The sequence below is a fragment of the Phyllostomus discolor genome, chromosome 13 (assembly GCF_004126475.2).
Source record: "Phyllostomus discolor isolate MPI-MPIP mPhyDis1 chromosome 13, mPhyDis1.pri.v3, whole genome shotgun sequence".
NCBI classification, from domain to species: Eukaryota; Metazoa; Chordata; class Mammalia; order Chiroptera; family Phyllostomidae; genus Phyllostomus; species Phyllostomus discolor.
Window position 1 is genome coordinate 12,481,522 of NC_040915.2, and position 24,930 is coordinate 12,506,451.

The 24,930-nt window shown below is 35.9% G+C and overlaps 1 protein-coding gene across 1 annotated transcript in view; it reads left to right on the top strand.

Moving 5' to 3' along the window:
- Positions 1-24,650, top strand: part of UBE2D2 (ubiquitin conjugating enzyme E2 D2) — a 47,244-nt gene extending 22,594 nt beyond the window's left edge. Inside the window, exons 2-7 of the mRNA XM_028527197.1 lie at positions 10,076-10,139; positions 16,624-16,655; positions 16,735-16,812; positions 16,897-17,002; positions 20,715-20,808; positions 23,010-24,650. Coding sequence (XP_028382998.1) covers positions 10,076-10,139; positions 16,624-16,655; positions 16,735-16,812; positions 16,897-17,002; positions 20,715-20,808; positions 23,010-23,055 — 420 coding nt within the window. The 3' untranslated portion in view covers positions 23,056-24,650. The remainder of the gene's footprint in view (positions 1-10,075; positions 10,140-16,623; positions 16,656-16,734; positions 16,813-16,896; positions 17,003-20,714; positions 20,809-23,009) is intronic.
- Positions 24,651-24,930: the final 280 nt, after the last annotated feature.

Below are 24,930 nucleotides of genomic sequence, written 5' to 3' on the forward strand. Positions count from 1 at the left end.
AAATGTAGAAACTAAAGAACTCATAAGTATGACACATGGACATGAACTAAAGGGGGAAATGTGGGTGGGAGGGGGGTACAGGGTGGAGGGGAGAGAAGGGGGGAAATGGGACAACTGTAATAGCATAATCAATAAAATATATTTTTAAAAAAAGCCATATATGTACATGGATTAAATTATTTCTTGCAGCATTAAAATGTAATCACTAGGTTCTTTTGAGTTTTTACCTTGTGTTATTTAGTTTTCCCTATAAGATTACTAGTCTAATGACCAAGGAGGTGGTCCTCTTCCTGCATGTCTGCCTGTTCTGGAAAATGTCAGACAAAATTGAGTTACAGGAAGAAAGAATTTCTTACTGTCAGCCTTGTTCCTACTAAAACTCTTGCTTAACTCATTGATAGCACACGTATATTAGGAAACTTGAAGCTGACGGGGCTGTACTCTTTTTTTTAACTTGATTCAGAATGTTTTCATACCAAAGAACTTCTCTGCTTGCCACCTCCTCTTTGTTAATCTCAAAAATCTCAGAATTCTGAAGTAGCACCACTGTAGTGATTATTTGAGTTAAGCATTCCCTGTGAGTTAATTGGTCAGATTTACCATAGTAAAAACTGGTTACAGCCCTGACTGATGCAGCTCAGTGGATTGAGTGCTAGACTATGAAGCAAAGGGTCACTGGTTCAATTCCCAATCAGGGCACATGCCTGGGTTGTGGGCCAGGTCTCCAGTGGGGGACACGAGAGAGGCAACCACACATTGATGTTTCTCTCCCTCTCTTTCTCCCTCACGTCCCTTCTCTCTAAAAATAAATTAAAATTTTAAAAAACCTGCTTACAAGTGCTATGCTTTGTTCTTAATATCAGAAATTATAAATGTTTTTGAAACAGATAATGCTAGTTGTGGTACCAGACCTTTTACCAGCCTAACTGTAGACTTGAATTTTCTGTCTAATCCCCTCCCAGCTCTTGCTGCAAATAAAATGGAAGTGCATTTAGATTGTGAATTTTATCCTAGGAAAACAGAAACTGTTCATTTTTCTTATTGTCATGGTACTGTAATATCCACCCCCAAGACAGTAGTAAATGCTTCTATTACTTTGCAGAAAATACTTGATTAGATAGCATCTCAAGTGGTTTCAACATGGACAAAGAGCTCCTATCTCTAAGCTTACATAAAAGGTAATTTTGAAAAGGCATTTCTTCCAATGTACCTATTTACACTTGTTATTATTGTCTAGTGTTTAGTTTTAGAGAGTGGGCTGTTCTAGGGAGATGCAAAAATCTTTTTTTAAAGTCAGCTGGTGTTTTGAATAATTATTCTAGAATACAATCTCAGACCTGAGACTTGGTTCAGGCTTTTTTTTTTTTTACTTGAATTGTATTTTTTTGTGCTTTGACTCATCATATGAAATAGCTTTGCAAATATGTAGCCAGTCTTCTAGCATAGTAAGATTTAATGGCTTTCTTGACTGTTGGTCACCTACCTAACTTTCTATAGTAGAGTTTGTTGGTCTGTAGCACAGGTGGCAAACACAAGGCCTGTGGGCTGAATCTGGCCCTCCACCTTATTTTATCCAGCTCAGCACCCAGTGGCAGCGCCGAACTCCTTGCCCCTAGTTAAGGAGTAGTTACATTTTATACAGTCCTAAAATTACATTCAGCCCTTTGAAGGCAGGTGCAAGGCTGATGTGGCCCCCGGTGAAAATGAGTTTGACACCCCTGGTCTATAGAAGACTGATGTAACTGGGAAGATTCATCATTTTGAACTCCCTAGGTTAGTGTTAGAGAACTTGTGACACAGAAACTGACTGCTTTAGAAGAGTGAAGTCCATGAGAAGTATTACTTCTAAGTTTCAAGGATTTACAGTTATAGTTTAACAGTTTTCATATGTTTCAAAACATCAGAATACCAAAACTTAACCATATGCTACTTACTAAAAACAGTATGTGTGATTTTTTTAGGGGGTAGAGGTACAGTTTTATGGGATACAATGGGAAATAGGATGTTATTTTTACCTCTTTTTGAGGTCCCCATTGTCTCACCACTCTAGCACAGAAGCACAAGAAGATAATATTAAAATTCATTTATTTCTCATTTTCTGAATTTTGGGACTATGGTACGTGGTGATTAGTGTTACAGAGGAGTGTGACAGTGATTGTTGATAAAATAAGTTTTTTAGGTTTCCATTTCTTAGAGTTGACCCTTGAGCAACACAGGTTTGAACTGTGGGGGTCCACTTCTGTGTGGATTTTTTCCAGTAACTACATAAAGTACTGTAAATGAGGAAATTAGGAAATATGGAAAACCATATTTCCTTATGGTTTCGTTAATAACATTTGTCTTTTCGCTAGCTGACTTTGTTATAAGAATACAGTATAGGATATATATAACACACAAAATGTGTTATCAACTGTTTATGTTATAGGTAATGTTTCCAGTCAGCAGTAGACTATTAGTAGTTAAGGTTTGGGGAGTCAGAAGTTATACTAATTCCTATGTTTCCCAAGGGTCAACTGTAGTTAACTAAGGAATCAGCTGGTGTAAAGATTCTGGTTACCCAGATGGTTGTCCACATGCCAGGAAGAGAGCTCTTTTCCTAGAGGTTCAGTATTTTCTCAGGAGCTTACTTAGTGAGTGGTAGAATCTTTTAGCATAGGTGCTTCATCACCTGTTAGCACATGGACTCTCCCCATTTACCTGGCTTTGTGCCACCCCCATTTGAACATAGAATGTTGAAGAACATTGACTGAAAGGAAAAGGAATTTTATCTGTTCATTCAGGCATATGAGTGCCTTTTACATTCTAGTTCTAGTGTCTGGGAAATGCAGTAGAGAATATGATGCACTTTGTCTACTCAAGGAATTGATCATTAAGCATTTACATGGGGGAGGTGAGGGCATACAAAAATTAACTTTTGACAGTTGAGGACAAAAAAATTGAACATGAAATAGTAATAGTATCATATGATACTAGATTTGTATAATACAGATTTGTGTATTAATGAATACAGTAGCTGCTTGGAGAAAGAAGGATGTCCATGGGGAATAAAAAAGATTGTTTTCATCTTCAAAAAGTAGTATGTAAATACTGATCTTTTAAATTGTAAGTATTTATGTTGTGTTTTAGAACCATAACTGTGCCATGCCTTGGCTGGTGTGGCTCAGCGGATCAAATGCTTGCCTGTGAACTGAAGAGTTACTAGTTTGGTTCCCTGTGAGAGCACATGCCTGGGTTTTGGGCCAGGTCCCTGGCTGGGGGCATGCGATAGACAACCCGTTGATGTTTCTCTCTCTGTCTTTCTACCTCCATTCCACTCCCTCATATATATATATATATATATATATATATATATATTAAACCATAACTGTGCTATTGTGAAGATAGATAAAAAACAAACTGGGCTCTAGCCTTTTAAAAACAATTTTTAACCTCAGGTTCATAATTGGGTTGCATTGTCAGAATTTCATACTGGTTTCTTCTTTGTGAAACTTAAAATGTGCCAAGCTAATTTGAATGTCTTATAATTCAACTGTAATTTATTTTATAGAAAAATCTTGTAAATCTGAACTCATTAATTTTTACTTAAAACTTTATTTCCTATTGTTGACTTTTTCCCACTTGCCAAATAGTGACAGACCTCATTATTCTCTGGCTTCCTGGGACCCCCCCCCCCCCCCTTATTGAACTGTAAATCTGGTTGTATAATTAAAGTCAACAGGAGTCTAGAGAAAGGATTTTCTTTAAGATTTTATAATTCTTTGAATTCCTGTTTTACCTTAGGTTAATTGGGATCTCTTCTGTTATGCAGAATTTTAGATCATACTTATTTCATAAACAGGCTTGACTTTCTGGGTTATGAGAACGGATTGTATAAGCTTTCAGAGCACATGCCTGGGTTGCAGGCCAGGTCCCCAGTTGAGGGCGTGCAAGACGCAACCACACATTGATGTTTTCTCCCTCTCTTTCGCCCTCCCTTCCCCTTTCTCTAAAAATAAATAAATAAAATCTTAAATTAAAAAAAAAAGCCCAAAGGAACACCTGCTCATTTGATGCAGATGGCAGAAAGATTAGATGGGAGGCCTGCTCTGATAACTGTGTTGATTTTCTCTAGTAGAATTTCCACAGAAAAGAAGATAAAATGCTTTCTTTCCTTTTGCTTGTTGGAAGCCATGTCCATTTCTGTGGATCTGGGATATTATGAAGGAATGGGGGAGGATGTCTCTGCATTAATGATCTTAGAATATCTGTAAACTCAAGTACGGAGACAAATTAAGTCCAAAAGATGCAGGGCATTTTGTCTTAGGGTATGATAATAACTTATGTAACAAATCTGAGCTGTACTTGCCTAATCCCAGCACACTACTAAAATGAGTCAAAAATAAAAGTATTGGGTTTATAACAGTCACAAAGTAAATAATGATCTCAGCCACTATGAAGTGTTGGCCATAATTTGGCAATGAATGTGATGGGGCTGTTCTGAGAAGTAGGGATAGTTTGATGGATAAACTTCTGGGGTCAAGAACCAGAAGAAACAAACCATCTTCCTTTTGCTCAGCCAAATGAGTCTGTACTGCTTTCTTCCAAAACATAGTTTCTCTTCTCATCTCCATTTTTTAAAAGATTTTATTTACTATTTTTAGAGAGGGGGAAGGGAGAGAGAAAGAGGGGGAGAAACATCAGTGTGTGGTTGCCTCTCACACGCCCCGTACTGGGGACCTGGCCCACAACCTAGGCATGTGCCCTGACTAGGAATTGAACCCAGCAAGAGAAACATCATTTGATTAGGGGTTAAACCCACAACCTAGGTAAATATCCTAACCGGGAATTGAATCTGCAACTTTTTGGTGTACAGGACAATGCTCCAACCAACGGAGCCACTAAGCCAGGGCTCATCTCCATTTCTTTACTCATGCTATCCCAGACACTTGAAATGCCCCTGCTTAAAACCTGTGCCTGTTGAAACCCTATTTGTGCTTCATTGTCCACTCAAAAGCCACCTCTTTCATAAGACCTTTCTAGCCTGAAGTTACTTCTTCTTTTGGGCCTTTGTGTCTCAGGGCACTTAGATATTTCTTTGTACTCATATTATTAGTAAGCTTTTCTTTTCCATCTGGCTAGATTGTAAACTCCTGGAGAAAAAGAATATATGTGTGTATATGTATATCTTATTAATAAATATTAATAGTAATATAAAATAAATAAAAAGGTATGTGCTTCATAAGAAAGCTGTTTTTCCCCTTTTTCCCTAGAAAAACTGTTTCAAGCCAGACACATCAACTATATATTTGATCACTACTGGAAGCTATCTACATTGTCATATAAATAGCATTTGTGAGGATTTCCAGGAACTTGACAAAAGTAATTTTTAAAACATCCTACTTTGACTGGTGTAGTAGATCGAACCCTGGCCTGCAAACTGAAATGTCACCCGTTCAATTACCTGAGCCAAAAAGATAGTAGTAGGCAATATATAAAAAAAAGTTCATAGAGCTCTAGTTGGTGTGGCTCAGTGGATTGAACGTCGGTGTGTGAACTGAAAGGCCCCTGGTTCGATTCCCAGTCAGGGCACATGCCTGGGTTTCTGGCCAGGTCCCCAGTTGGGGGTGTGCAGGTGGCAGCCAGTCAGTGTTCCTCTCACACATGTGTTTCTTTCCCTCTCTTTCTTCCTTCTTCCCCTCTTTCTAACAATAAATTAATAAAATCTAAAAATAAAAAGTTCACAGAAAATTCAGATTAATGGGTATAAGGTTTGGGAGCCAAACGAAGGTGAGCTACTTTGATCTCATACTTTGAACTAAGATGAGGAACAGGAAAGTTGCAGAGAAAGTTTATAACCTTAATCTTTAAATATATTCTGTATACCTAGAAACAAGGAGAGTGTACAGCATCAAGGAAAAAATATTTTTAAAGATTTTATTTATTTTTAGAGAGAGGAGAAGGGGGAGAAACATCAGTGTGTGGTTGCCTCTCACACACTCCCTACTGGGGACCTGGACCCACAACCCAGGCATGTGCCCTGACCAGGCATCAAACTGGCAACCCTTTGGTTCATAGGCCTGTGCTCAAACCACTAAACTACACCAGCCAGGGTAGGAAATTTGTAAATTGAGAATCATTCAGTATAATCCATAATTTGCTCCAAAATAAGTTTTACTTTACTTTATTTTATTTTATTTATTTTATTTTTTTAGATTTCAAAGAAAGAATATATAATCTTTCTAGAAATTGAGGATTCTTGCCTTGGCTGGTGTGGCTTAGTGGACTGAGCACCGAGCTGTGAACCAGAAGGTCATCAGTTTGCTTCCCAGTCAGGGCACATTCCTGGGTTGCAGGCCAGGTTCCCCAGTTGAGGGTGTGTGAGAGGCAACCTATCAATGTATCTCTCACACATTGATATTTCTCTCCCTCCCCCTCTTTCTAAAAAGTAAATAACATGTTTTTTTAAGATTTTATTTATTTATTTTTAGAGAGGGAAGGGAGGGAGAAAGAGAGAGAGAGAGACATCAATGTGTGGTTGCTGGGGGTCATGGCCTGCAACCCAGGCATGTGCCCTGACTGGGAATCGAACCTGCAACACTTTGGTTTGCAGCCCATGCTCAGTCCACTGAGCTACACCAGCCAGGGCTTGTAAATAACATGTTTTTTAAAAAATGGAGGATTCTCTATCTTAATTGCCCCTCTTTTCTAAATTTAATTATGTATACTTTATTTCTCTTGCTCTTTCTACAGAGAAGTTTTTAAATAAATAGAACAGTTCCTTGATTTTTCGTTTTATAGCCCCTAATCTCAATTCTAGTAATGTTTTTTTTCTTTTAGAGTAAAAAAGATACTATATAAATGTAAAGCCAATTGATAAAGCCAACTGTTAAACAAAAAACAGTGCTGATATATAGGGGTATTTTTTCTGCCCAAGTGATCTGTCTAGGTCAGTGCCTTTATTAAAATTTAAGATTCAGCTTCACTTTTCATCTTGATGCTGAGACATCAAATTTGTATTTATTCAGTCTATGTTTTCATTATTTCGATTATCCTGCAGATGTTTACTACTTTTAATAGGTATTTTATTTTAATCCAAATTTATAGCCAAGGACTGGTCATTTGTTTTTCAAAAAGGAGGTAAATACAGTTGTTACAGAATTTAAAAGGTATAGCCCAGGCTGGTGTGGTTCAGTGGATCGAGTGCCGGTCTACAGACCACATGGCCCCTGGTTCAATTCCTAGTCAGGATACATGTCTGGGTTGTGTCCCAGGTCCCCAGTTAGGGGTGTGTGAGAGGTAACCACATATTGATCTTCCTTTCCCTCTTTGTCTCTTCCTTTCCCTCTCTAAAAACAAAATGAATAAAATTGTTAAAAGAATTTTAAAAATTTGCCCTGGCTGGTGTAGTCAATGGACTGAGCGTGGGCTGCAAACCAAATGGTTGCTGGTTCAATTCCCAGTCAGGACACATGCCTGGGTTGCGGGCCAGGTCCCCACTGGGGGGTGTTCAAGAGGCATCCACACAATGATGCGTCTCTTCCTCTCTTTCTCCCTCCCTTCTCCTCTCTCTAAAGATAAATAAATTTTTTTTAAATATAAAAAATTTAAAAAGTATAAAAGAATATATACAGTTCCCATTTTCACCCCGAAAGCAAGCTTTCCTTCTTGAAGACAAGTACTGTTAACTAGTTTCTTGCATATTCTTCAGAGATCTTTTATCCATACAAAGATGAATGGATATATGCTTTTTTAAAATAAACAACTTTGAAATACATAATATACAATAAAATTCAACAATTGTAAGTATCAGTTTGAGTTTTGATAAATATATACACAGTTGTACAATCTCTACCAAAGTCATGATATAGAACATTTCTATCACCCCTCACATTTTTATTATGTTCTTTTGTAGTCAGTCCCATCCCTCCAATTCCCTCCCTACCCTGGAGCTTACTGTTGATGCTTTCTGTTAATATAAATTTGCCTTTTCCAGAGTGTCATTATCAATAAAACCATACAGAACATCTTCCTCCCCCCCAGAGCATAGCCTTTATGTCTGACTTCTTTTACTTGGTATTATGCTTGTGAGATGAATCCATATCCATGCCTTGAACCAAGGAAGTGTTTAATGAGTGTGTTAAATGTCTGTTAGCCTAAGTTTGGGTTAGATTTTTAAAATTAATTATATCATACTCATGAAATGGACTCATGGATCTTATATTCAACTTAAGTAAATTTAGCTCTCATTGTTAAACTTTGATGTCGTTCAGCATGGAAAAGGGTGACTTAATTTGAATGATGCCTTTTTTTAAAAAAAAAGGTTTTATTTATGTATTTTTAGGGAGGGGAAGGAAGGGGAAGGAGAGGGAGAGAAACATCAGTGTGTGAGAGAAACATTGATCACACGCCCCCAAGTGGGGACTGGCCTGCAACCCAGGCATGTGCCCTGACCATGAATTGAACCAGCAACCTCTTGTTTTGCAGGCCAGCACTCAACCACTCAGCCATACCAGCCAGAGCACCATGATTTAACTTGAAAGAAGGAAGATGTTACTGATAAATCACAAGTAAATTTTCATTTAATGAACATGTCAAGACTTCAGCACAGCTTGTTTAATTCAGATTATATTTCAATAACAATCTATTGCTGTATTAGTCAAAAGAAATAGGTAACTCCCCTGGCTGATGTAGCTCAGTGGATTGAGTGCCAGCCTGTGAACCAAAGAGTCACCAGTTCGATTCCCAGTCAGGGCACATGCCTGGGTTGCAGGGCAGGTCCCCATTAAGCGGCATGCGAGAGGCAACCACACATTGATGTTTCTCTTTCTCCCTCCCTTCCTCTCTCTCTAAAATAAATAAAATCTTTAAAAAAAGAAAAGGGAAATAGATGACTGTTTTAAATCAAGCAAGCATGATTAGTTACACTGAACTGTATTAAAACATTTGGGAATGGGCATTGTATATAGGTAATTTTTTTCTTGAGATGAGCAAGGAATCTCTGTTGTAGAGAGGTACAAAATCCAAAAATTGAAATAGTAGAGAAAGTAAATATGTTAAATCTTTATCTCAGTTTCAGCACTTTAAAAAGGCAAACTTTATTTCTGTACTTTTTATATTTTGTCCTCCAAGCGTAATTACAGATACAATGAAACAGAATAATTTAATGTACCAAAATGACTAGTTGAATAAGTTAACTCAGAGGAAAAGACTTACAGAGTTAACTATGGTACTGCAAATTAAAAAGTATATTTTTGGAATATTAAAACCCTATCTTTATCAACTCAATAAGATTCTGAGTAGTTTTTATTGTACTTTAAAATATTAGGTTTTACGGTTTTGGTTGTAAAATAAAATCTAAAACTAGTCCTTCCCCAGAGCTTGATTTTTATCTCAAATGCCAAGTTAAGGGGAGAGGAATATAATATGATTTCCTGCCTTGGGTTTTTCAGACTTCCCTACTCAGGAGCAAATCTCAAGTTTGTGGGCTCTTATGTTAAAATAGCTAAGAAGCTGGCATCTGGTTGTAGAGCGTTAGTATAGGTAGAACCACTTCTGATTATAAAACTTTATGATGGGTTTTATTACTTCAGCCAGCCTTTTAATTTTTTTTTATTTTTTTAGTTTTTTAGTTTTTTTCTACTACCTTTGGAACCCTGGTAGTAGATATCATCTGAAAACGTGTCAACATTTTATTAGATGATCCTGTATAATTTGGAATATCTATGACTTCAAGAGGTTGTCTTGAGTGTAACCCAATTGTTTTGAGGTACAAAAATTGGCTGTGAATCTTTTTTAAAAAACTAATAAATGCAGTTTTTACTTTAAAACTGTTTTTGTGGTGCTTTAGTACATAATTCTATTTCCCTTCCTTATATTTACCTATTAAACTATAAGTAAAAATGGTCCACTATTTAAAACATAGATTTGTGTTCAAGAATCTAAAATACTTAAACCTATCCTTCTCTGAGTCTGAAGGAATGCTTTTAAAAAAAGCTATACTAATGAGACAGAGAATATTGGTAACAGTGAAAAATTACATTAATGGATAAACAGTTAGATTTATGTTGAATACATTTCTTCTTTCTCCTCTCTTAAGGAATTGAATGACCTGGCACGGGACCCCCCTGCACAGTGTTCAGCAGGTCCTGTTGGAGATGATAGTAAGTATTTAAAAGGAGTAATGGAGTTAAACAGCGTAACAATCTGCCTCTGGGGAACTATGGAAATGATGAATAAATACTCCTAAGATTATTTTACTGTAGGACAGAGGCAGTGTTGACCCTTACTTGCCCATGAAAGGTGCAGTTCTATGTGTATCCCATCATCATCTTTCTTGCTCATTATATTTTGAACCTCTTTTGCCAGATATTGTCTGTGCAATTGTTCTGGCCCCTTCCTACCTATCCTTCACCCAGTCTGGGTACTTTGGGGTAGAATATTTGAGCTTTTACCTACAACTAGGTATCGTTAAGTAAGGTAATAGTAAAGACAATGATGCATGTGTGTGTGCCTGTCTACTGGCCCATAACTTGTGATGAAGACAAGTATGATTTGCTTATTTTTAAAGTCCAATTTATCTGTTTAATCTTGTCTAAAGTAATTTATTAAATCCTGACACACGTTGGATGATTTCCTTTTGTTCTTTGTTTCAGTATAACTTTTAACCCCTTACACCATTTTTCTAGCTTCTTTAAAAGGAAGATGTTTTAATAAGATTGACTTTTTTATACAAAACTAATTTTAAAAAGTAACATTTAGCAAATAGAAAAAAATGAGCATACTTGGAAACATTTGTGTAAAAGAGGTATATAGATTAAGACAAGTAAACATGAGGTCATATTAGCTTGTATTTAAAATTATATTTTCCTGATATTTCTTATGAATAGTGTTTTCAGTTTGTTAAATGCTTAGGAATCAAAGCAAGGGCCTATTACAAGGATTGGTTTATAGATAAAACAGATTTTATAAATTATAAGACTTAAGTACATGTGATAAAAGATTCCATTTACATTATTACATTCAGACTGGTCCAGTATGAGTAACTATAGTATTTGATGCCAAATAGGACAGGCCCAGTACTTAAACAGCATTGTCTCATTAAAGCTTCACAATAACAATTATTTTGTGTGAATGGAGTAGAAGTTGTAAAATGTTTTAGAGGAAAATACAGTGAGAAACTTATGGAAGTTCCCAAAGTGGACTCATTCAAGTTTTCTGTTTCTAGTTTTGTCATTCCACAGTATTATATAGTCAACCTGTATTCGTGTACGCTTTGAATTGAAAAAGTGGTTTTATTTCAAGCAAATTTCTTAGAGAGTAGCTGGTCTTAAGTGTTTGAAGTCTGAGGATTAGATTTCATTTTTGAAGTTCTCTTCAGTGTGCTAAAGTCATTTGCCTTTGTTTCTATAATTGATACTATCACATTTCTCAGATAGAAAAGTTGTTACCCTGGAGAGTTAAATAAAACTCCCCCAAAGTATAAGCAATAAAATAAAAATAGATAAATTAGAATTCATCAGAATTTAAAATCCAGGTGCTGCAAATGATAACTTTAAGCAAAAAGACATGTAAAATGAGAGAAAAAATTGCAGGTTATAATTTCTGGTAAGAAATATCCAAAATATATTTATAAAAATGAAAAATGAACAATATAAACAACCCCATTTTAAAATGGGCAAAGGATGAATAGATATTTCTCCAAAGAAGATAAACAAATGACCAATAAGCACATGGGAAAATGCTCAACGTCATTAGTCAGTTGGGAAATGCAAGTCAAAATCATATAGAGATTCCACTTTGCACCCACTACGATGGCTAGAATCAAAATGTCAAATAACACCAAGTATTGATGAACATGTGGAGAAATTGGAACCCTCATATTTTCCCGATAAGAACACAAAATAGTACAACCAGTTTGGAAAACAGTCTGGCAGGTCCTCAAAAGTTAAACATATGACCCAGTGAGTTTACTTCTAAGGTATATATCTAAGTGAAATGAAAGAAGGATATGTCCACACAAAAACTTTTGCATGAATGTTCATAGAAGCATTATTTATAATAGCCAAAAAGTGTAAATAACCCAAATACCCAACAACTGGTGGAGGAATAAATAAAATGTGGTGTGTATATGTATATGTGGTGTGTGTATATATATATGTATGTACACACACACACACACACACACACACACACAATGGAATATTACTTGGCAATAAAAAAGAATGAAGTACTGATATATACTGCAACATGGGTAAGCCTTAAACACATGCTGAGAGGAGTCAGATACAAAAGGCCACATACTTGATTTCATTTATATGAAATATCCAGAATAGACAAATTCATAGAGACAGAACATAGATAATGGTTGTGCAGGACTGAAGATTTGGAGGGGAATGGAGAGTGACTACTAATGGATATAGAGTTTCTTTGGGGGGTGATGAAATGTTCTAAAATTAATTGTGGTGGTCGTTATACAACTCTGAATGTACTAAACACCATTGAATTGCATGGTTTCAATGGATGAATCGTATGGTGTGTAGTTTGTCTCTCAGGAAAGCTGTTTAAAAAATAATAACCTCTTCCTGAACTCCTAGCCTTCCTATTCAACTTTGGATGTCTTGAGTCACATACTACTAAACTGTCAACAGTGCCTGTTTTCTAAAAGAGAGTATGGAAAATCTCCTGGGGGACAAAATAACTTTCTTAACATTTGGTCATCTAGATCGTGTTTGCTGATGTTACAGTTAAATTTTTTGTGGGTGTTTGAGACATTTGAGGATGAATTACTGTCAAAAAGCCTTAAGTCTTCCTGATGAACCACATAAGGATAAAACAAAGTATAATTAGATAGCTAAATGTACTTTCATCATCTTTTGTCATAAGGAGGTAGAATTTAATCCTAGGAAGAGAGAAACTTGGCCAAAATGAAATTTTTTGAGCCAAACTCCTGTTGACTATCTTAGGTCTTAATTGCTCAGCACCATGTTACTAATATTTAGTGTAAGAATAAAGTAGTCTTGCCCTGGCTGGTATGGCTCAGTGGATTGAGCACGGGCCGCAATCCAGAGGGCCGCTGGTTTGATTTTCAGTCAGAGCATATGCCTAGGTTACGGACCAGGTCCCCAGTGGGGGACACATGAGAGGCAACCACACATTGATGTTTCTCTCCTTCTCTTCCTCCCTCCCTTCCCCTCTCTCTAGAAATAAATAAATTTTTTTAAAAAAGAGTAAAATAGTCTTTATTTTACATTTAAAATAATATATATTTAATAATACATTTCATAATAAAAGGCTTCATTTTTAAATATTCAGATTTTAAAGTACCATTACATTTTTTCCCTCTTTCTGCAAAGATCTGGTAAGCAGGAAAAATTGTATTTTCTGAAAAGATGCTGAAGATTTATCTGTCATATAATCTACTTCATTTTCTCTTTTGAACACTTTGTGAATGTAACTCCACAGGTCTGTACTTGAATTCAAATGTAAATCTCTTGAGATTTAGCCTCAGACTATAACAAATAATCTTACTATCCTTTTTGGCCTTGAGGCTTCATCCTTGAGGGTACTGAAGAGTAATCATCGAGATGTGAACTTCACATTTTAACTCTCATAAGAGAGAGTATAGCTTTCAGATGTGTAATTTAATTTGACAACAGCAAACCAAGGTGGTAGTGGGAAGTTTTTTGTTTTTTGACTACCAAAACTTTAAATTCAGTACCATAAAATTTTATTTTGAACAGCCCCTGAGATTGATCCTTAAAGGAAATGTGTTTGAAAGTTTTTATATGAAATATTGCAGTATTTTATGCTTATGTCCAAATATTTCACCCGGAAACGATTTCTGGAGTTCCTTCTACTTGGAACCTGTAGTGATTCTTGAACTATTTACAAAATCATTGTAATTTGAGGCAGGTTAGATATTGTCTCACTCCCTTTTCCCTTTTTCATACTATACTTCCTCTTAGGAGAGCTAGGAGTCTAGGAGAGTTCTAGAGGCAGACCTAAGTCAATGATTCCAATAGATACACTTATTTTTAACCAGTATGGCAGAATACTCAATTAAGATTTAAATGGTAGATCTTCAAATTCAGTTTGTCTTAATGTGTTTTTGGTTTGTTTTTCCCTGCCTTTTGTGGATTCTAGGTTATTTCAACAGGGACAGATATTATTGATCTCAGTCGTTACATTAGCAGGTTTTTGTTCATTCTTTTCTCACCTATTGTAGAGATGTAGCCCCTATGTATGTGTATTTTCTTTCTTTTTTCTGGAGCAATAATTAAACCTTTGTTTACTAGGGTGAAGACAAATAGTTAATCATTAAATAAAGGTTAGCACTTGAATGTTAATAGGCTTTTATTTAGAGTTTTAAATGCCAACTGTTAATTTAGTTTTGTTGTAGAATGTTAAACAGATATGATTTATTAACTAAATACATATGAAATAGCATATTGATGTTGCTTATGAAAGTTCTCAATATAAGAATCTTACTTAGATACACTAGAATGCCTTCAACTTCCTGGTGTGCCAAACATGAAAGAGATTGCAATGTTACTTGAAAATATTGATCATAAATGTTCTAGTTGTCAGTTTGCAAGACTTTCTGCTCCAAACCTCTTGGGGGTTCTGTGTTGTTGAAATTGTATGTAACTTTAATCGTAGACCATAAAACATGCTTTGTTTTCTGCAGAGGAAGAATGGGAAATCACCAAAAAATAGTATTTTACCTTTAGAAATTTTTGTTCTAATTTAAATTTTGCTAGTAACCTCTTAAATCTGGTAGTATTTTTAACAAGAAAAGGGTTGATCTTGGAAAGACTTAGAAGAAAAAAGTAGGGCTTCTAAATAGGTAATAGAAAATTTAACTTAATTTTTTAACATGTCTTGGTATTTGTATATTTTATTATCCAAGTGCTTTCTTATTCTTTCACTTTTTTGACCCTTGCAATCTTGAGCAAGAATGCAGGTATATTATAGCCTCCCATTTATAGCCACAACTTTAAGTAATATAAAAGGATTAAATGGAAAAACAAGACCCATTTTTATTTTTATTTATTGATTTTTTTTTTAGAGACACTTACTTATGCACTCATTTGTTGATTTTTTGCATGTGCCCTTACCAGGTATCAAACATTGGATGATGCTCCACTTCACAGGTGGTAAACACAAGGCCTGAGGGCCGAATCTGACCCTCCACCTTGTTTTATCCGGCCCAGCACCTTGTTTCTACCTGGCAGCAGTACCGAGCTCCTTGCCCGTAGTTAAGGAGTAGTTACATTTATACAGTCCTAAATTACATCTGGCTGTTTGAAGGCAACCACAAGGCTGACATGGCCCATGGTGAAAATGAGTTTGACACCCCTGCACTAATTGAGCTACCTGGCCAAGCATACAAGACATGTTTTAAAACAGGGTTCTTTGACCCTAAGTTTGGTCATCCTTTTGTCTAACATGGTTTTCAGCCTTGTTTTGGGGGTCGTTTACTCCAGATAGCAATATGCTTTGTTTACTCAAATTGTGTTTGTATTAAAAAACAGTGAGACTCTCTTATTTCTTTCAACAGGACATTAGTGGTCTTTTATAGGATCTTTGTAATCATTGTGGCTCAAAGTAACTTTCTCCTTAAGCTACTTACTCCATTAAAAAGTTGATTGGCAGAAATTGGGTGCTCTAAGAAGGGGAGCCTCAACAACACCTATCCTTTATTTTTAATTCCTAATGAACAGGCTGCTGTTTGCTGGTTCGGACCTCAATGAGGAGCCAGACAGTCATGGGGACAGCTTCACATGCAATCCTTCTTTTGTCAGAAGGATTTGGACTGACGTTCCAGTGCATTTTCATATGGCTTCTTATTCACATTTCCTCCTGACAAAAGTTAGCTGGTTTGGGTTTTTCATATACAATCTCATTGACAAGTTTCCTTAGTTTGCCAAGATCCTAGTATGAATGTTAAGTGCTGAGTAGCTTGCTTATAAGAAAACTCTGTCTTTTTGGTCTCTGTATTGTACTTAGTTATACCACCTTTGAAATGGGATAAGCATCATTTTTTGCAGTTTGAAGAGATTTCCTTATTAAACAACTTTATAATTTATTTGGATTATCCTTACAGCTTGTAATCAAGCTTTCAGCTAATGTTTTCGTAATTGAGGAACCAGTATTTTTAAAGACCCACACAGGAGAGTGCTCTTAGAAATTTTTTCTCATTGTAAAAACCATTCTTTCCTAATTTGAGTATTATCTCCTTGGACTTCACATTCTGCTCTATGCCAGTACTATAAAAGGAGTAAATTGTGTTGGGGAAATGGTATAACACATCAAAGAGGTGAATTTTTTGGTTCTTTTTTACTCTTTGAGGTGAGGAAATACCTGTTTAAAAGTGGAACTTGGACACTTGTCAAGAATTCTTTTTCCCTGTTGTGAATTTTCATGTTTTAGTCCAAATACTTTTTCACTGAACATCTTCTCAGTGTTCCAGCCCTTGCTAGTCCTTTTTCTCTTCAGACTCAAACTTAATTTAGATTTCTCACCCTGCCCAGGATTCATCATATTGCTTATAAGTAAACTGGTATTGGATGGGGAATGTTATGTTGTTATGATGTAGGTACAGTGTGAATATTGCTTCATGGTGATGTTTTTGTTCTTTTTCAGTGTTCCATTGGCAAGCTACAATAATGGGGCCAGTAAGTACTCAGATTAATTTCAAAATAAATAGTTTATATAATGCACTCATTTTAATCCCATTTTTCTTGTTATTAACAGAATGACAGTCCCTATCAGGGTGGAGTATTTTTCTTGACAATTCATTTCCCAACAGATTACCCCTTCAAACCACCTAAGGTAATTGGAATATGTTGGTTGTTTTTAATATGCTTTCTATGATACTAATAAACCAGCTTACAAAAAAATTTTTTTTTCCTATAGGTTGCATTTACAACAAGAATTTATCATCCAAATATTAACAGTAACGGCAGCATTTGTCTTGATATTCTACGGTCACAGTGGTCTCCAGCACTAACTATTTCAAAAGGTAATGGAATGGGTGTCAATATCAAAGATAAAGCAGCTATGTTTTAAAAGTCTTAAGGTTATTTTTGAAAAGATTACTCATAGTCTTTTTACGAGGAGGTAACAATCTCCCTTATTCTTGAATAGATCTTGAGACCACTGGAGAGAGTTGGATTTTCAAGCATATGTATTCTTTTGTGTTGTGATTATGTCCATTTTGCTACTCAGGTATAGATTGGAAAATAAATTTTTGAGCATCTTAACAATCTTTGGCATATGGTTTTATGTGTACATGTGTTTGTTTGAAAAATGTGTAGAGCAAGTTAATTGCTAATTTTGTGATGAAAGATCCAGCTCTTCTAAATAAGACCTAATTACACGAGTAATTCCCTTCAAAAATTACAGGGCCAACCATAGAGGAAGAAATAAATTGGTTCTAGCACGTGCATTTAGAATATTGATCCTTATAAATATTGTGGAAAATGGAAGAATACTATGTTTGAAAAAAGCAGTGGTGGGGGGAAATGGAAACAACTGTACTTGAGCAACAATTTTTTAAAAAGTTAAAAAAAATAAAAAGCCCCCCCCCCCCCAAAGCAGAAGAAAAAAAGATAAAATTAGAGTACAATATAACTTGAGTTATACATAAGTATGTTAAGTAACTAAAAAGAAATAGACAGTTTGGCTATTTGGGTGGTGAAATTTGGTGAGTGGAAATATTTTCCTTATATTTTATCATTCCTTTAATGTATACATGTAGACAGTAGGTAGTATAGTTTCATGCTAAAGAGCATGGATTCTGGTTCTAACTACCTATATTCAGATTTCAGCTTTACCTCTTTACTAAATGAGATTTAAGACATTAGCTTCTGTTCCTCTTTTTTTTCATGTGTAGAATAGGGATGATAATAATTATTTCATTGTTATTATGAAAGTAAAAAAGCAAAAATGCACAGTTAACTAGTCTCTTGTAGGCACTCAAATAACTGGGATAAAGATATTGAAAAAGTGTTGTATGTTTGTCCTGTTGTAACTATTATAAGATTTGTATATTCTGACATTAATTTTTTGAAGGAAATAAGAACTCTGGGGCATTAAATTAAAATTTCCAGGATCCAGCCCTGGCTGCCATAGCTCAGTGGATTGAGCATGGGCTACAAACCAAAGTGCCAGAGGTTCAATTCTCAGTCAGGGTACATGCCTGGGTTGCAGGCCATGACCCCCAGCAATCACATATTGATGTGTCTCTCCCTCCCTCCTTCCCTCCCTCCCTCCCTCCCTCCCTCTCTCTCCCCCCTCTCTTCCCTCTCAAAAAAAATAAATAAATAAAACCTTTTAAAAATATATTTAAAAAAAATAAGATTAAAAAAATGTCTGGGATTCTAGGCAAAAATAAAAACAAAAAACCAGAGGACTACATTTTTAAAAATTGTGACTGAAATAGTTTCGGATAAGTGGCCCCTTTTCTTTTTGTAGGCCCCATGCAATTCATGGGCTACTTGTAAAAGTGTTCATATACTTCTTGTGATTTCCTGGCCTGCCTGTTCTTCCTTCACAAAATAGCAGTTAGCAGTAGAAATAAATCTAGTAAAGTAATGGGACCAAGAGAAGTGGAATATTTTGGGGGGTGGCTGGGCAGGGGGATCGGTAGGTCTAGATTGCTGAAATTGTTACCACAGATTTTTTCCCCTCTGCTTCTGTGCCTAGTGTTGCTTTTTCAGTTATTCGAAATCATAAGTGCTGTTAGTTTGACTTACATTCTATTTGTGTAGCTGTCTATTAAAATAATTGCAGTGCCATTTTATTGGATTTGTTTATATCAGAGTATCTAGGTTTAATGTTTTAATGACTCTTCTTTGGTAAATTGAATAGATGGGCAAGCAGTTCTTTGAAAGGCCTGAATTCTGTGTGTAATATTAATTATTCCTTTAACATATTCTATTTTCAAGGGCAATAATTTTGACTCTAAAATTCCCTTCACTTTGAGTATATATGTTATATAGCTAAATATACAGAAAATTTAAGCAGATAAATGTGCCGTAAAGCCCCTTGGTTATGTTTTTAGAATTGAAAATGACTGTGGGTTGTATGACACTAATGAAAATGAAGAGTCTATGCAGGTTGTAGAAATAGGAGTTATTCTCTACACAGCAAAAGAAGGTGTAGTACTTTATAAGCCAAAATCAATTTTCTGTGAATTAAAGGAACTAAATAGTATACTACAAATCCTTTCACTAGGTCCAGATAACCACTACTCCAATTTACTTTCCTGGAAAGAAAGTAAGACAAGTTATTTCTTAAAACTTTATCTTTTAAAAGTAGCTTTATTGAAATAGTCAGAATTATGAATAAAGGAAATTTGTAACTGATACTAATTAGGTAGTATGTCTGGTTTTAGGTGAAGAATCAATAGTACACTTGCCAGTTTGATAGACTGGACAGGTTTCTTCTTTCTGTAGTCAGTAATTTCATGAACATTCAAAAATCTATAACTCCCTGTTGTCATTTCCAGGATATACATGAAATCATTCCTAATTGCTGTTAGAATGTTCTGTGCTTGAAGAGGGCATCAGGTGATACACCTGACAAATGGGAAGAGAAGATGTTTTGGGAATGCCATCTGCCAGAATTGTGGGCAACAGGAATGAAGAGTCAGAAAACATCTTTCCTGATGTTTTTTATTTTCCATATACTCTTAAGGCAAGGAAATAGCTTTTTTGTTAACAAACCAAATGATAAAGGGCATGTAAACTTTTTCTTCACCTCTCAGAAGCCCTTGATCTCTATAGAACAGATTTGATAGGAAAATGAATAAATCTTTTTCCTGCTGAATTTGATGGTTTGGGAGTCAAGTGGGATCAGAGTCATTCATTGTCTCTTACTAGAGAACATTAGAGCTGAGTTCTGTTAGCATCAGAATAGAAGGATTAGAGTTTATTTCAGTATGTCAGAGACCACTGGATTTAATGTAATTAGTGGCCTTGGCTTCCTTTTTACATTCAGTGAGGAATACATAAATTAACAACAAGATTTTACAGAAGAAATTGTACTTTTGAGATTCGTCTGCTATATTCCAGGTTGTCACTGAGGAAATGGCTCACATAAGATTCTAAATCATCACTGAAAAGAAGTTGAGACCTTAGTAGAAGTATGTTGTACCTTCTGTAATAAGTGTGGCCAGCCCCATCTGGGGGCAAGTACTAGCCTTTATGGTCTTAGACTAAATTGTTTTCAACTAAAAATGAAACAGATCCATTGCATCTGAATGTAATACCTGCCCTTGAGAAAGCAGCAATTCTTGGATTTCATGGTTGTCATTTCTAAGAACATTCACAATAGTGTGGTTGTCTTTGGAATTTTGAAAGCCATTTATCCCTGAATGTGGGCTCCTAAAAATTGGATTTTATGGGCTATGAAAAGTGTTATTGGTCTGGGATTTGGAAGACCTGATTCTAATTCCACTCTAATTACTCACTAACTGGGGACGTTGAGCAAGTCACTTCATTCACCAGCCTGGGCCAGTTTCCTTAAGGAGTTAAGCATAGAGAAATCGTAGAATATTTGTTGATTACTGTTCCTGTAAAGTTAGGAAGAGCTTACAAAGCTGCTAGGAACTGCAATATAAATACATTCTTAGAATTTTTTTAATGTGTTGGCATCTCATGATTCTTTGAATCCTTTGCTTTTATTCTGTGCTAATTTGTAGGGGTTTTTGTTTTTGTTTTTCATTCTAGTACTCTTGTCCATCTGTTCTCTGTTGTGTGATCCTAATCCAGATGATCCCTTAGTGCCTGAGATTGCTCGGATCTACAAAACAGATAGAGAAAAGTAAGTATGGCCTCCAGACAGAAGAGTGCCAGGGGTGGGAGAAGAAGTTTGTGACTCAAGTTTTTCTGAACTAAGGGCTAGGTATGGGTCAGATACTTAAAATGAAGTCCTGGGGATGAGAAAGAGAGGTATTTGTATTGATTATCATTATATGTAGATGATATGGATATTATCTCAATTATTTCCTGTCTAGGAAAACTTTTCTACAGTATATTTTTCTGTCAAAGACATAAAGAGTTTTATGTCTTCTTGGCTTTTTACATATAAAGCATATTGCATCAAGAGCCTGTTTGTCTTAGATTATTGAAAATTCATGGGAAAAGGACATTGTTTTTCTGCCATTTGGTATAATCTAAAAAAGAAAGTGAGTAAATGCCACAAGACATAAAAACCCCAAATTTCCTTCAAAAATAAAAGATGAGGATTTACATATTTTAGAATTCTATGAAATATTAAAAATGGCCAGGCCCTGGCTAGTGTGGCTCAGTGAATTGAGTGCCAGCCTGCAAACCAAAGGGTCACTGGTCCAATTCCCAGTCAGGGCACGTGCCTGGGTTCTGGGCCAGGTCAAGTCCCCAGTAGGGGGCATGTGAGAGGTAACTACAAATTGATATTTCTCTCCCTCTCTTTCTCCCTCCCTTCCCTTCTCTCTAAAAATAAATAAATAAAATTTTAAAAGTCAGAATAGCAAAAGAAATAGTAACTAAAAGTGTTCTAATCTTTGTTATTCATTTTGTATATTCAGTAAAATAGGAAGAAATAGGTGGGAAAGAGTGGATAATGTTCTAAAGTTAAAGTTAGGATTTTAACTTTTTTAAAAGGATTAAAGAATTATTTGAATTCTGTTGGAAGAGAGAGACATATAGATGTAATGTTTTTATTTTTTAAAAAGATTTTATTTATTTATTTATTTTAGGGGGAAGGAGAGAGAAGGAGAGGGAGAGAAATATTGACCGGTTGCCTCTGGCACACCCTCAGCTGGGAACCTGGCGGGCAACCCAGGCGTGTGCCCTGATGGGGAAGAACCAGTGACCTTTCAGTTCACAGGCTGGTTGGTGCTCAGTCCACTGGGCCACACCAGCTAGGACAAGATACAGTATTTTTAAATGGGGCAGTGAGGGATTATTACTACAGCAGTTGTTTCTTAAGTTTAGTTTTTTCTGTGTTTAGGTATGAATAATATCTTTAGTCATGTATTTTTGGCTGCATTAAGAATAAAATTAGATCTCAAGTTTTTTTCTATTTGAGATTTTATTCAAATAAAATCTTTTGATTGGCGTCCCATTTTGTCAAATACCTAGAACTGTGGGCGTGAGTGCCTACCAAAAGGCATTTTTTTTAAGATTTTATTTATTTATTTTTAGAGAGAGAAGGGAGGGAAATAGAGAGAGAGAGAGAGAGAGAGAGAGAGAGAGAGAGAGAAACATCAATGTGTGGTTGCTGGGGGTCATGGCCTGCAACCCAGGCATGTACCCTGACTGGGAGTCAAACCTGCGACACTTTGGTTCGCAGCCCGCGCTCAATCCACTGAGCTATGCCAGCCAGGGCTCAAAAGGCATTTTTTAAGCCAAGCATTTTTTGAACATTGTGGTAATAATGTTCAGAAGAACTTGCCTGTATCCCTTTTTAAATCAAAGAATTGTAGAACCCTTTGCCTTGCTTATTTTACTACTAGAATGTTCTTCAGGAGCAATAGACTCTTTCATTTTAGAAACCAAATTGTTAAAATACATTTTGCCAGGGCTAATTTTATTAAGACAGGAAAATATTATATCAATTCAATCACTGTTAATATATGATTTCAAGAATCATAATGTAGAAGTATAGAGTTTAAAGAACTCCAGATATGAACATAGGTGGAAGATCTTCCTTAGAAGTAAGGTCAGTCAAGTATAGAACAAGGATATAACAGCAAATGCTAAAATTTAATCAGAATCCTCTATTAGTAGAATTTACAGGTCTTGTTTTTCATTTTACAGCCTTTTCCCACTGTCATTGAATAAATGCTTATTAGAAATTTGGGGTAAAAAGACAGCTTTGTCTGAACATATGATACATCTTTGCCCTCAAGTTACTATATGGGTTTTTAATGAAGGAACACCAGAGAGGGGGTAAAAAGTTACTAGATGGGATAATAAGTGAAATCTGTTGCCTCCTGACCCCTCACCTGTGTTAAGCTAAGCTTTTCTTTGTGTGTACAGGTACAACAGAATAGCTCGGGAATGGACTCAGAAGTATGCGATGTAATTAAAGAAATTATTGGATAACCTCTACAAATAAAGATAGGGGAACTCTGAAAGAGAAAGTCCTTTTGATTTCCATTTGACTGCTTTCTATGAGCCCACGCCTCATCTTCCCCTGTGCACATGTTTACCTGATACAGCAGTTCTGCGTGTTGTACATACTTGGAACAACAAACTAGAAATACTGTACTTCTGTACCAACATTGCCTCCTAGCAGAGAAGTGTGTGTGTGACAAGCCAGTTCTTCGGGCGTAACCTAGGTGTGAGACTAAAAGCTTTCCTATTGACTTAAATTTGGATGACGGCAAGGTGAGGGGTGGTGGGTATGGTGTGTGCTTGGATGGGGAAGAAAAGCTCTACTGACTTAGAGATGGTTTTTAAGTGGAATCCTTTTAAACTCAAAACAGATACGAAAAACAAGGCGAAGAACACGAAGCTGTTTCTATACTCATTTTATGCTGAAGGACCTACGTCTTAGGTGAAAGTTATGACCAGCCAAATTAAAACCTACCATTTTAAGGTCTAAGTTTAACTGGATTGGAGCTATTAGTACATAAAGTGTGATGGGCTTTGTTCCCTCCTCTTACATCTCCCCACCCTTTAACCCTCATCCTTTCAACCCCTCTTTTTCTCTTCCATATTCTTTGGTTTGTATGTGGTTTCTCAGTTAATACATAGCTAATAGCTCTTATTTTTCTTATGTTTTTAACTGCTTAGGTCTCTCTGGAAAAGGGTGAAAATTCATTTGATGGAAATACTTGTGTATATTTAAAGACCCCGTTGCTCCTCTGGAGCTTGTACGTTCAAGAATGATTAATCTGTGTAATAAACTGATTACTACAGTCATTACATATAATTTTGTGTGAATAGGCTTTTTGATTTTATGAATTTTATCTAGGTGAGATTAGTGGTGGATTTTCCCCCACCCCTGAAATATTTTCATTTATACTGGTTGCATTTCAAAATCATGAAACAATTCCAGTTTACATAGTAAAAAGGATATCTTAAAAGTAATTTTACTGAACAAGATGAGGGCATAAGCTTAAAAGCTTTGCCATGAAACTTACATGTTGCAGTATTCCAGGAACATGACTGTTAAACTAAATAAGAAATTTGCTTCATTAATGAAACTAAGCTGCATTTCACCAAAATCTTGTGGCATTCCCGTGGTACATAGAGCATAAAACAAAGGCATTGCTTTTGATAAGTTAAGCTTCTGTGATTGTAAAAGAGCAACATTGACCAAACCTGGGAAACATGAGCACAATCTTGTATCGGATAGTCTACATAATTACTTTGCACTAACATTGTAGGATGTTCATTCAGTTTCAAATTGTACTGTATGTAGCTTTTTGAAGTCGTCCTTTGACTCTAGTAAAATGTAGTTTAAAACTTTGTAAACAACTGTGTTTGCCAGAAACAACATTCATGTGAACTAGGCAAGTTACCTTTTTTCCCCCTCTCCTCCTAATCTAATTGTAAACCAGGCCAGCCTGAAGGCCATGGCTGGTGCTCACTAGCCATCAGGTTCTTTCAAATGCATCTTTACACTCTTGCACAAAAATTGAGGAATAAATGTCCACTGCTTTTGGTTTTAAACTTGTTCAACTTGTCTTATCTCTCAGTGTCCACTACTCCTCCATCTTGGACTAAAGTGTAACATAACCTGAAAATTCTTATAAGTGTTGCATTTTTAGCTGCTGGCTACTTATTAGTATTTATAGTGTTCTTGACCTTGCAAAGGTTTGAGCTCTAGCCTAAAATTACCCTGTATTCTCAGTATCATGGGGAGGTAGGAATTCATCCGTTTTTGACATGCTGTTAACTGTATTGTTGACTATGGGTCAGTTGCACAGACCCTAAAGACTGGTTCTTTGTC